Source organism: Cebus imitator, unplaced genomic scaffold (genome assembly GCF_001604975.1).
Source record: "Cebus imitator isolate Cc_AM_T3 unplaced genomic scaffold, Cebus_imitator-1.0 Scaffold599, whole genome shotgun sequence".
Taxonomy (NCBI): Eukaryota; Metazoa; Chordata; class Mammalia; order Primates; family Cebidae; genus Cebus; species Cebus imitator.
Genome location: NW_016107914.1, coordinates 5,023 through 17,226, shown reverse-complemented (window position 1 = coordinate 17,226; position 12,204 = coordinate 5,023). Strand labels below are relative to the sequence as shown.

The window sequence follows — 12,204 nt, the reverse complement described above, 5'->3', positions numbered from 1 at the left end:
AGCCAAATTCTTTTTTCTTTCTTTTTTTTTTTCTGAGACAGTCTTGCTCTGTCTCCCAGGCTGGAGTGCAGTGGCACCATCTCAGCTCACTGAAACCTCCGGCTCCCAGGTTCAAGCAATTCTCCTGCCCCAGCCTCTCGAGTAGCTGGGATTGCAGGCGCCTGCCACCACGCCCAGCTAATCTTTTTGTTTTTTAGTAGAGACAGGGTTTCACCATGTTGGCTAGGCTGGTCTCAAACTCCTGATCTCAGGTGATCCACCCGCCTCGGCCTCCCAAAGGACTGGGATTACAGGCGGGAGCTACCATGCCTGGCCTCTTTTTTTAATTTTAATAGTTTTAGCGGTACAAGTGGTTTTTGGTTACATGAATAAATTCTGTATTGGTGAATTCTCAGATTTTAGTGCACCCGTCACCCAGGTGTAGTATACACTGTCCCCAATATGTTGTCTTTTGTCCCTCACCTCCTTCCTACTCTCCCCCTACACTCTTCTTCCCAAAGTCCACGGTATCACTCCAAAGCTTAGCTCCACTTACAAGTGAGAACATACAGTACTTGGTTTTCCATGACTGAGTTACTTCACTTAAAATAATGGCCTCCAGCTCCATCCAACTTGCTGCCAAATACCTTGTTCTTTATGCCTGAGTAGTATTCCATGTTGTATATACACCGCATTCTTTATCCATTCATTGGCTGATGGACACTTAGCTTTGTTCCATATCTTTGTAATTGTGAATTGTGCTGCCTATAAACATGTGTGTATGTACGTTTTTCATATAACTTTTTTTCCTTTGGGTAGATAGCCAGTAGTGGAGTTGCTGGATTGAATGGTGGATGGTAGATCTACTACTTTTAGTTAAGGAATCTCTTACCGTTTCCCGTAGAGGTTGTGCTATTTTACATTCCCACCAGCGGTGTGAAAGTGTTGTTCCCTTTTCACCACATCCGCACCACCATCTATTGTTTTTTGACTTTTTACACCTGATCTTAGCCAAAAGGCTGAGAAGCAATGTTTTTTGACTTTTTACTTACAGCCATTCTTGCAGGATAAGGTGATATCATTGTGGTTTTAATTTGCATTTCCCTGATAATTAGTCATGTTGAGCATTTGCTCATGTTCGTTGGCTGTTTGTATATCTTCTTTTGAGAATTGTCTATTCATGTCCTTTGCCCACTTTTTGATGGACTTTTTTTGTTTATTTTTACTTGCTGATTTGAGTTCCTTGTAGATTCTGGATACTAGTCCTTTGTCGGATGCGTGGTTTGCAAATATTTTCTCGCATTCTGTGAGTTGCCTGTTTACTCTGCTGATTACTTCTTTTTGCTGTGCAGAAGCTTTTCCGTTTAATTAGGTCCCATATTTTAATTTCTGGTTTTGTTGCTCTTACTTTTGGGGTCTTAGTCATGAATTCTTTACCTAGGCCAATGTCCAGAAGAGTTTCTCCAATGTTATCTTCTAGAATTTGTATGGTTTCTGGTTTCAGATTTAAGTCTTTTATCCACCTTGAGTTGTTTTTTATATAAGGTGAGAGATGGGTATCCAGCTTTGTTCTTCTACATGTGGCTGGCCAGTTTCCTGGCACCATTGATTGAATACAGTGTTCTTTCCCATTTATCTTTTTGTGTGCTACGCAGAATATCAGTTGGCTGTATTTGGCTTATACTTCTGGGTTCTATCGCTCAGGCTGGAGTGCAGTGATGTGATCTCTGCTCACTGCAACCTCTACGTCCCGTGTTCAAGTGATTCACCTGCCTCAGCCTTCCGAGTAGCTGGGACTAGAGGTGCATGCCACTACACCTGGCTAATTTTTGTATTTTTAGTAGAGATGTGGTTTCACCATGTTGGCCAGGCTGGTCTAGAACTCCTGACCTCGGATGATCCACCCACCTCGGCCTCTTCAAAGTGCTGGGATTACAGGCATGAGCCACCATGCCGGGCCTGACCTAGGGTTTTCTAGGTATATGATCATATCATCAGCGTTACTGCACTAGTTTGACTTCCTCTTCTCCAGTTTGGATGCCCTTTATTTCTTTATCTCACCATTGCTCTTTGGTTGTGTAAGAGTGTGTTGCTTAATTTTCACAAATTTGTGAATTTTCCAGTTTTCCATCTATTACTGATTTCTAACTCCATCCCATTGTGGTTAGAGAAAATACTTAGTACAATACATCTTTTTAAATCGTGTTGGCCGGGCTCGGTGGCTCTCACATGTAATCCCAGCACTTTGGGAGGCTGAGGCAGGTGGATCACCTGAGGTCAGTCAGGAGTTTGAGACCAGCCTGGCCAATAAGGTGAAGCCCTGTTTCTACTAAAAATGCATAAATTAGCCAGGCTTGGTGGTGCACCGCTGTAATCCCAGAGACTTGGGAGGCTGAGGCAGGAGAATTGTTTGAACGTGGAAGGCAGAGGTTGCAGTGAGCCGAGATTGCACCACTGTACTCCAGCCTGGGCAACAGAGTGAGACTGTGTCTCAAATAAATAAATAAATAAATAGAATGAGACTGTGTCTCAAATAAATAAATAAATAAAATCTTGCTCCAGAGCCTGGGCTAAATAGTAAAAAGAGGGTGTGAATGCAGTTAAGACCCGTATATGTCTGAAATTTTTGTACATGTTCATTTTGTACCCTTCACCTTCAAAATTAGTAACAGATGGCTGCACTTTCTCAAGGGATCTCTTGTGGCTTTTCAATCTCAATCATCCACTTAGGGGACATTTACAAAGCAAGAGGTTTAAGTCCCCCCACCTTTTTTTTTTTTGAGATGGAGTTTTGCTCTTGTTACCCACGCTGGAGTGCAATGGCACAATCTTGGCTCCACAACCTCTGCCTCTCAGGTTCAAGCAATTCTCCTGCCTCAGCCTCCCAAGTAGCCCGGCCTAAGTCCTCGTTTTCTTAATGGGGACTTTCTTAGTGGAAATTGAAATTAGAGATTATTCATATAAGCTGGGCTTAACATCTTTTTTTTTTTTTTTTTTTTTTTTGAGATGGAGTTTCACTCATGTTACCCAGGCTGGAGTGCAATGGCGCAATCTCGGCTCACCGCAACCTCCGCCTCCTGGGTTCAGGCAATTCTCCTGCCTCAGCCTCCTGAGTAGCTGGGATTACAGGCACACGCCACCATGCCCAGCTAATTTTTTGTATTTTTAGTAGAGACGGGGTTTCACCATGTTGACCAGGATGGTCTCGATCTCTTGACCTCGTGATCCACCCGCCTCGGCCTCCCAAAGTGCTGGGATTACAGGCTTGAGCCACCGCGCCCGGCCTTAACATCTTTTTTTACCTACAGTTGGGGTAGAGCTCCAGGGAGCTGGTTTTGTCCCCCTGTCTTGTCCCCTCCCCCTTTTAATTAACTAAGGTCTGGCTGGACTCAATCAACATGCAGGCCGCTTTCTAAGAGCAGCAGTTACTTTGGCAGCATTCAGAAGGCCCGAGTTACTCAACCATGACAAATTGCTCAGTCCTTCACCATTCACTTCCTAAAACTCATTTTTAGAATGGGATCTTCGTGGCGTTTCTGATTAGCAATGCTCCTGAAATTTCCTCAGCATGTGGAAAGGCCATAGATGAATTCAAGCACATTAAAGAAGACTTATGCAGGGGTGTTAGGGAAACCTGACCCAAGAGTGCACAGTGCCCTGCTGTTTAGGAGCTGACCTTGCTGTGAGCAGGGGAGGGGCAGCGAGGTGATTGGGCTTCAAGCATCTTTTCAACTCGAGAGCCCTGCATTCCTTACCCTTGGTGGGATTCTTCCCGGGCTGGGAGAAATGACTGCTTCTGCGAGGATACCATGTGCCAAGGTCATGTCCTAGGAAGTCAGTTGCTGTGAGAAATGACCAGTGTCATATCTACCTTTCAGCCACCCTACATCATGCAGCAGTTCTGCCGAGATCATGTCTGTGCTGTTCTTCTACATCATGAGGTACAAGCAGTCAGATCCAGAGAATCCAGACAATGACCGATTCGTCCTCGCAAAGGTATGCTGGCTGGGAGCCCAGGGCTGCTGCGGCACTTGCTTCTTAAGCCCAGTTTGAACAGACACTGTGTGGGAACAAGGCCTGGAATGGGCCTTGTTGATCATTTTGATTTTTCTTTCATTGCATCTTAATGCTGTAGGGTTCTAGACCCTAGGAACCATGTGATGGCTTGGTAGGAAGGGTGGCTTGGTAGAGCTGGTGGCCCTTCCTTTCCTTTGTCATACCCTGCCTCGCCCCCCCACCACAAAAGCTTTCCCTGTGGCACAGTTACGCTGCTCCCACCCTCTGTGCTGCCTGAGTAGAGGCAGGCAGCCTCAGTGGATCTGACTGTGAGCTGGGGTACATGGAGTGTGACTGGGAGGGACATCCTACCCGTCAGTCAGTGTCCTCTCCCATGTCTTTGTAGATCTGACCTGAAACTGATGGGGTACTTCTTATTAGATTGGGCACAATACCAGCCACCTCATGATGCTGGGGGGTAGGAAAGAAAAAGAACCTTAAAAACAAGGTCAGTCTGAGAGTGTGTGCCTGGTTTGATGCCATCTGAAAGTACACTGTGTCCTGAAGCAAATTAAAACCTGGCTAGGGTCTGGGCACAGTGGCTCATGTCTGTAATCCCAGCACTTTGGGAGGCTGAGGCCAGCGGATCACTGGAGGCCAAAAGTTTGAGACCACCCTAGTCAACATAGCAAAACCCCATCTCTACTAAAAAATAAAAAATACAAAAAAATTACCTGGGCATGGTAGCCTATGCTTGTAATCCCAGCTACTTGGGAGGCCGAGGCACGAGAATTGTTTGAACCCGGGAGGCAGAGGTTACAGTGAACGGAGATCGTGCTCCTGCATTCCACCATGGGTGATAGAGTGAGACTCCATCTCAAAGGAAAAAAAGAAAAGAAAAGAAAAATCTGGCTGGGGAGAGTACTGTGTCCAAATAGAAGTACCAGATTAGCAGAGTGGGAAGTAAAGACAAAAATCAAACTGTGGGCATGGCTGAAGCGCCTGCAGGTCATAATTGTGACCATTATCTTGGTGTCTGAACCATAATGTCAAACGGTTTGGCAAATAGTAAATAGAAATGACGTGTGTGGAGAGATGAAGTAAATGCTTTCCATTGCTTTCAGCTGGTTATTGGAGGTAAGCAGTATAGAGTAAGGAATTCATGTGCTAGTCTTTAAACATGTCTATAAACTTGAACTTTCTTTACATCTTTTTTTTCCTTTTTGTGGGGAGACAGAGTCTCGCTCTTGCCCAGGCTGGAGTTCAGTGGCTCTGTCTCAGCTCAATACAGCCCCGACCCCCGGGCTCAAGCGATCTTCCCACCTCAGCCTCTTGAGTCAGTGGGACTACAGGCACGCACCACCATGGTTAGCTAATTTTTCTATGTTTTGTAGAGATGAGGTCTCATTATGTTGCCCAGGCTGGCCTCAAACTCCTGGGCCCACCCTCCTCTGCCTCCCAAAGTGCTGGGATTACAGGCAACAAGCCACTGCTCCCAGCCCCCATCACAATGAAAATATAAAAAATTAGATGTATAAATGCAATGTGGGTGTTCAGATTTCTGGTTTAAAATAAGGAAAGACTGGGTACAGTGGCTCTCACCAGTGCTTTGGGAGGCTCCAGTGGGAGGATCGCTTGAGACCAGCCTGGGCAACATAGCAAGACCCCAATCTACGAAATATATGAAAATTAGTTGGTCTTGGTGGTGAATGCCTGCAGCTACTCAGGAAGCTAAGGTGGGAGGATCACTTGAGCCTGGGTGACAGAGCAAGACGCTGTCTCCAAAAAAAAAAAAAAAAAAAGGAAGATGTCTAGAGTTTTTAACAGCTACTATCAGAGCCATTGGCCTTAGGGGGTGAAGAGGCTTGCTGTCAGGGAGCAGCACACCAGGCACTGTTCGGCTGCCAGAATTGTGTGTTCACCAGATTGAGCTGGCAGATAAAATTGGAACAAAAGGGAAAACACAGGAAGCATAGTCCATTGTGGTTTGCCTAGGAACGGGGTAAACAGCCATACTACAGGCAGAGCAGATCTTTATTCTAGTCCTTCACCTCCCAGAATTACCTCTCCCCACAGCATAAGGGTTCTTGAGAAAGACAACAACACCTACGTGGGAGAACTTCTGCCATAACAGACATCATACTGATGCCTCGCCAGTCTCTCTCATCTAGCCTCACTTTATCCTTAACCTCCTGCCACCTGAGGGGGCTCTGGTTTCCACTGCACCCATAAAGTCTTTGAGATGGGCCCGCTGGTCTCACACTTCACAGCTAGAGGGAAGCAGAGTTGGTCTGACTGCTGAGCCCAGACTTGGCCCATTATGTTACAGAACTTCCAAGGGCATGCAAGGCACCTGGGAGCCAGAGCTTGCTGCATGAATGAGGTGGGCACCATAGGGAGGCAGATGGGGCTAGAGACGTGGTCAAAAGAGACTTGAGTGGGACAGCTCTGCTGGGCTGTAAATGCAGAACCAAAAGGGAGTCTCGGGGAGGGGGGGCACAAAGCATGCAGAGAATGCCGGGGAAGGTCAAGAGCACCCAAGGAGTAGCAGAGGGTAGGAAGTAAGGAGCAGGAGATCTGAGAATCATAAGTAGCATCCACCCATCTACAGTAGTGATGACCCCACTCATTTCTGATCAAATGGTGCTGGTGTTTGAGCAGAGGAGGGCGACAGGCAAGAAACAAACTTGTAAGTCAATAGATAAGTGTCAGGTGGAGCCAAGCATCTGGGATCAAGTAAAAGTGGAAGAGGTAGGCACTGGTTGAAAAAGAATGGTCCTGAAAACCTCAGTGCTGACGCTTGAGCAGGGATTTGGAAGGGGCAGGAGAGTGAGCTGTGCCCATATCCAGGCACGAGCACTCAGGTAGTGGCTGCCATGAGTACTAAGGCCCTGAGGCAGGCATTTGCCCACTTCATTCAAGGAGCAGCAGGAGGCCAGGATGTCGGAGCAGTGGGAGGGAGAGATGGAGCTGATGGGGGATGGGTGGGGAGACAGGTGTAAAAAGTTGAGCTCTAGTTGGTGGGAGGTCGGAAGACCTTGGATAGTTAACCGAGATGGATGTGATGGGTCACCTTCAGTTTTAACAGGCACACCCAGTGGCTAGATTGAGAATGGCTGTAGGGGAGGCTGGGAGGCCACTGCAGTGACCAGATGCCAGGGATGTTCAAGACCAGGTGGAAAAGGTGGCTGCAGAAGCTGTTGGGTAAATTCACTGTGCTTGCGAGTTGGGTCTCTCCCGTCAGTGCAGCAGCTCTTTGGCATGACCTTGTGGCCCACAGAGGGTCACATTTTCTGCTTGGGACAATGATGACCCTGTGCCTGCAAACAGGATGTTGGGAGTGGGGTAGAATGCTGGTGGAAAGGGATTAGTTTGAGGCATGGGCACTTCCAGATGACCACTTGTAAGATCTCAGTTAGCGATGAATCTGCACTGACATATCAATCACCCAAGAATCCACAGTTTATTTTAGCATTCACATTTGATTGTTGCACAATCTGTGAGATTAAACAAATGTTGAATGACATGTACCACTATAGAATATTATACAAAGAAGTTTCTCTGACTTACAAGTTCTCTGTGCTCTGCCTATTCATCCCTATCTCTTCCCTAATACCTGAAAACCACTGATTTTTAAAAATATTTATTTATTTTGATTAACTGATCTTTTCTCTGTGTCCATAGTTTTGGTTTTTCCAGCATGTCATGGTTGGAATTACCCACTATGTACTTTTTTCAGATTGGCTTCTTTCACTTAGTAATATACATTTAACTCCACATCTTTTCATGGTTTGATAGTTCATTTATTTTTAGTGCTGAACAGTATTACATTATCTGGATGTATCACAGTTTGTTTATCCAGTCACATATTGAAGGATATCTTGGCTACTCCCAAGTTTTGGCAACTATAAATAAAGCTTCTATAAACATCAAAAAACAAACAAAAAATCTCAGTTGACCTGAGTTTTACAAACCAGGGAACCAGAATATTCTGTTTCCGGTTTCTGTTTAAGAACCTATATCCAGGCCGGGCGCAGTGGCTCACGCCTGTAATCCCCAAACTTTGGGAGTGCGAGACGGGCAGATCATGAGGTCAAGAGATCGAGATCATCATCCTGGCCAACATGGTGAAACCCCGCATCTAATAACAATACAAAAACTAGCTGGACGTGGTGTTGCACACCTGTAGTCCCAGCTACTCAGGAGGCTGAGGCAGGAGAATCACTTGAACCTGGGAAGCAGAGGTTGCAGTGAGCTGAGATCGCACAACTGCACTCCAATCTGGGTGACAGAGTGAGACTTCGTCTCAAAAACAAAAATGAAAAAAAAGAACCCATACCCTCCATAGGATTAAACATCTGATTTGTACATGACTGGGAATGACCATGGGACAATGGCAAGAATCAGACCTTACGTTTCTGCTTTGCACTTAGGCACACCTTCTCTATTCCTCAAGCTCCACCCACCCCTGCCATACCGTATGCATTACCTATGACTCCCTAGGCAGGGACATGGATGTCTTCGTCATCTTAGTCACCCCAGTTTCCAGTCCAGACTGAGCCCTGGGCTCGACCCATTGTCCCTGGTAACATTGATCTGAAGCTTGGGGTGCATGTGGGTGGGGTGAAGAAGAACTCACCCAGTGGGGGGGAGGGGCTGTTGGTTCGGGGCTCTGCCGCACAGCTGACATGAGCAGTCTGTGCTCAGTGTGTGAGTCCACCTGATACCATGTCCTGCAGCTGCATCTGGGTTCACTGGGTCACTTCTCTTAACAGAGACTGTCATTTGTGGATGTGGCAACAGGATGGCTTGGGCAAGGACTGGGAGTTGCGTGTGGAATGGCATATACTGGCAAGTACTTCGACAGGGCCAGGTATGGCATTTACCTAGAGCCATTTAACTGCCCTGCATCCCCCTTCCTAGAGTCTCGAGATAGCCACCTATCTCCGTGGAGCAGTGAGCCCTGAAGGGCCAGTCCCCATCACATCCTGTGCTGACCCCTCTGGAAGGCGCCTTCCCTTTGCCTCCTCAGATGGCTGTCCCACTCCCCCACCCACAGGTCTGTTTAAAGATTTCAGCTGCTCTTGCCTTTCCGTTCTTTTCCTAGGGTGGATAGCTTTTTTAAAACTTCCGGCATGTTAGTGGGGGCTTGGATGTGTGGGGTTTTTTGTTTTTCTTTCTTCTTTTTTTTGACAGAGTCTTGCTCTGTGGACAGGCTGGAGTGCAGTGGCACCATCTTGGCTCACTGCAACCTCCGCCTCCCAGTTTCAAGCGATTCTCCTGCCTCAGCCTCCCGAGGAACTGAGATTACAGCCATGCACTACCATGCCTGGCTAATTTTTATATTTTTAGTAGAGATGGGGTTTCGCCATCTTGGCCAGGCTGGTCTCGAACTCCTGACCTCAGGTGATCCTTCTGCCTCGGCCTCTCGAAGTGTTGGGATTACAGGCGTGAGCCACTGCACCTGGCCAGGTGTGTTTTCTTGATGCAAACACTCAATATCGTTGGTTGTGGAGGAGTTTATTTCATAGCAGAACATGTTCCCAAGGTGGGATTTTTGATTGTTGTGATTATTTTAAATAAGTTGTAAGATCAGAACTAGAAGGGGGCAGCCGGGCACTGTGGCTCACGCCTATAACCCCAGCACTTTGTAATCCCAGCACTTTGGGAGGCTGAGGAGAGCAGATCACCTGAGGTCAGAAGTTCAAGACCAGCCAGGCCAACGTAGTGAAACACCCCATCTCTTAAAGTACAAAAATTAGCCGAGCATAGTCTTGCAGGCCTATAATCTAAACTACTCGGGAGGCTGAGGCAGGAGAATTGCTTGAACCCAGGAGGTGGAGGTTGTGGTGAGCTGAGATCACGCCACCGTACTCCAGCCTGGGTGACAGAGCGAGACTCTGTCTCAAAAAAAAAAAAAAAAAAAAATCTTAGAAGGTGGCAATGCTGTAAAAGGAAACTTGGCAGGAATTTGAATGTGTAAGTGTTCGGGGGACTTAAGGGGGCTGCTTTCTTCCCCTTTCATTTGGCCCTGTTTGCTGGTTGATGAGGAAATGCAGAAGAACTTGAAAGTTGCTTTACAGCTAGAATGAGAAAACTATAGCCAAAGACAAAGCCTGATTGTGAGGCCCAGGCTTTCCACGCTTGGCTTCCTTAGCTGCCAGGTTGGGGCAGAGTTGATGAGGAAAATTGCGCTGGGAAGCCAATGATCTGGAGCAGCCCCTCCAGTTGCTTCCATTTCTCCTGAAATGCATTTGCTTGGTTGGTCCAGATGAGCCCCCGCAGGGTCCTAAACCTCTCTTCTCTTGCTCCAGCTACCGGGTGTTCTGCCTCATGAGTGACGGCGAGTCCTCAGAAGGCTCTGTCTGGGAGGCAATGGCCTTTGCTTCGTACTACAGTCTGGACAATCTCGTGGCGATCTTTGATGTGAACCGCCTGGGACACAGTGGTGCGCTGCCCTCTGAGCACAGCATAGACATCTATCAGAGGCGCTGCGAAGCCTTCGGGTAACTGTATTCTATGGTGCTTGATTTCCATTCTGTCCCACCCCCTTCATCTCTTGTAATGCAGCCTGCTCCTCTGTTGGCAGGTGGAACACTTACGTGGCGGACGGCCGGGACGTGGAGGCACTGTGCCAGGTGTTCTGGCGGGCCTCTCAGGTGAAGCACAAACCCACTGCTGTGGTGGCCAAGACCTTCAAGGGCCGGGGCACACCAAGTAAGCAAGCGTTTTCTTCCTGTCCGCTCAGCAGAAGAGACAGGAGAGGCCTAGCCGGGTCTAGGCGGATGGCTGATTTAGTGAATGCACTTCTGCCCGAGTATATGCTAGAGGCTCCTGCTCCCTTCTTTCCACTAGCTAGTGTCTGCTTAGGATAGGAGGGGACATCAAAAGCCCTAGCAGGTGAATAGTGATGTTTTATCTGCACGAGGGAGTGGCTAGGAGTACAGCCCATCAGAGGACTGATGAGGAACAGTCTCTACGGTTATAGAATCAGAAAGGGTTCTGTGTGAGCAGGTGCAGAAATCAGAGTGTGCATACGGACACACATGCCTAGACCCACACCATCTGGAAGAACCCTGGGAGCTGGGGAAGAAGGGAGCTTGGAATAACCAACTAGCACATTTCAAGGCTGACAGCTGAAATTGTTTATCTCAAGCTTAACTCATTACAAAGAGTGTGATTCCTGGTTTTTTTCAAAAGACTATAGACATTTTAGAATAAAACTGTTCTGACTCCTCCCGAAAATATAGTTTTACTCTGGTACCTTCTGTTCAGTAAATGATTTTACCAGTGTGCACCTGGCAGAACCCTGGGTCTTGTCCTTGCCTCTGCCTCCCCTCATGCCCACACACACACCCAGTACCCTAGCTTGCATCTTGGATCCATTCCCTCCTCCGCATCTCTACTCCCATGATGCCACACGTATCATCTCTCCCAAAGTTCCAGTCAACCTCCCTCCACAGCAGTCTCTACACTGCTGCCACAGTGATCTTTCTATACTGGATCTCATCAGTCACTTTCCCCACTGCAGACCCTTCAGTGGTTTCCAGTCTTGCTTTGGATGAAACTCAAACTCCTTATACCCACAAGACCCACCCTCCATGGTTGGCCATACCTGTCTCTCCAGGCGTGTCTTCTCATTCTCACTTCCACTCACCAGTGGCCCTCAGGGGCATAGCTAGGTGCGGTGGCTTGCACCTATAATCCCAGCTACTTAGGAGGCAGAGGCAGGAGGATCACTTGAGCCCAAGGAGTTGGAAGCTGTGGTGAGTTATGATCACACCACTGTACTCCATCCAGCCTGGGGAATCATAGCGTGAGACCCCCATCTCAAAACAAAACAAAAAGCCTCAGGGCCTTTATCCAAGCTATTTTCTCTGGCTGCACCAGCATCCCAGGCCTTCTGTGCCAGGTCCTCCTGGGAGTCCTAAGATGACGTCTTTTTCAGGTGACCTCATTGGCACTCATCAAACATTTATGGAATGGGCTGGGCCCAGGCACTTTGGGAGACCAAGGTGGGTGGATCACGAGGTCAAGAGATCAAGACCATCCTGGTCAACATGGTGAAACCCCATCTCTACTAAAAATACAAAAAATTAGCTGGGCATGGTGGTGTGTGCCTGTAGTCCCAGCTACTCAGGAGGCTGAGGCAGGAGAATTGCCTGAACCCAGGAGGCAGAGGTTGCAGTGAGCCGAGTACACTCCCGCCTGGGTAACAAGAGCGAAACT

At 47.7% G+C, this 12,204-nt stretch overlaps 1 protein-coding gene across 1 annotated transcript in view; it reads left to right on the top strand.

Annotated features, from left to right (window-relative positions):
• Positions 1-3,406: 3,406 nt before the first annotated feature.
• The window catches only part of TKTL1 (transketolase like 1), a gene marked incomplete at its 3' end in the record, with an annotated part of 9,237 nt that continues 439 nt past the window's right edge, over positions 3,407-12,204 (top strand). The window contains exons 1-5 of the mRNA XM_037734294.1: positions 3,407-3,600; positions 3,858-3,975; positions 8,751-8,848; positions 10,290-10,481; positions 10,565-10,692. Of these exons, the coding sequence (XP_037590222.1) occupies positions 3,593-3,600; positions 3,858-3,975; positions 8,751-8,848; positions 10,290-10,481; positions 10,565-10,692 (544 nt within the window). The remainder of the gene's footprint in view (positions 3,601-3,857; positions 3,976-8,750; positions 8,849-10,289; positions 10,482-10,564; positions 10,693-12,204) is intronic.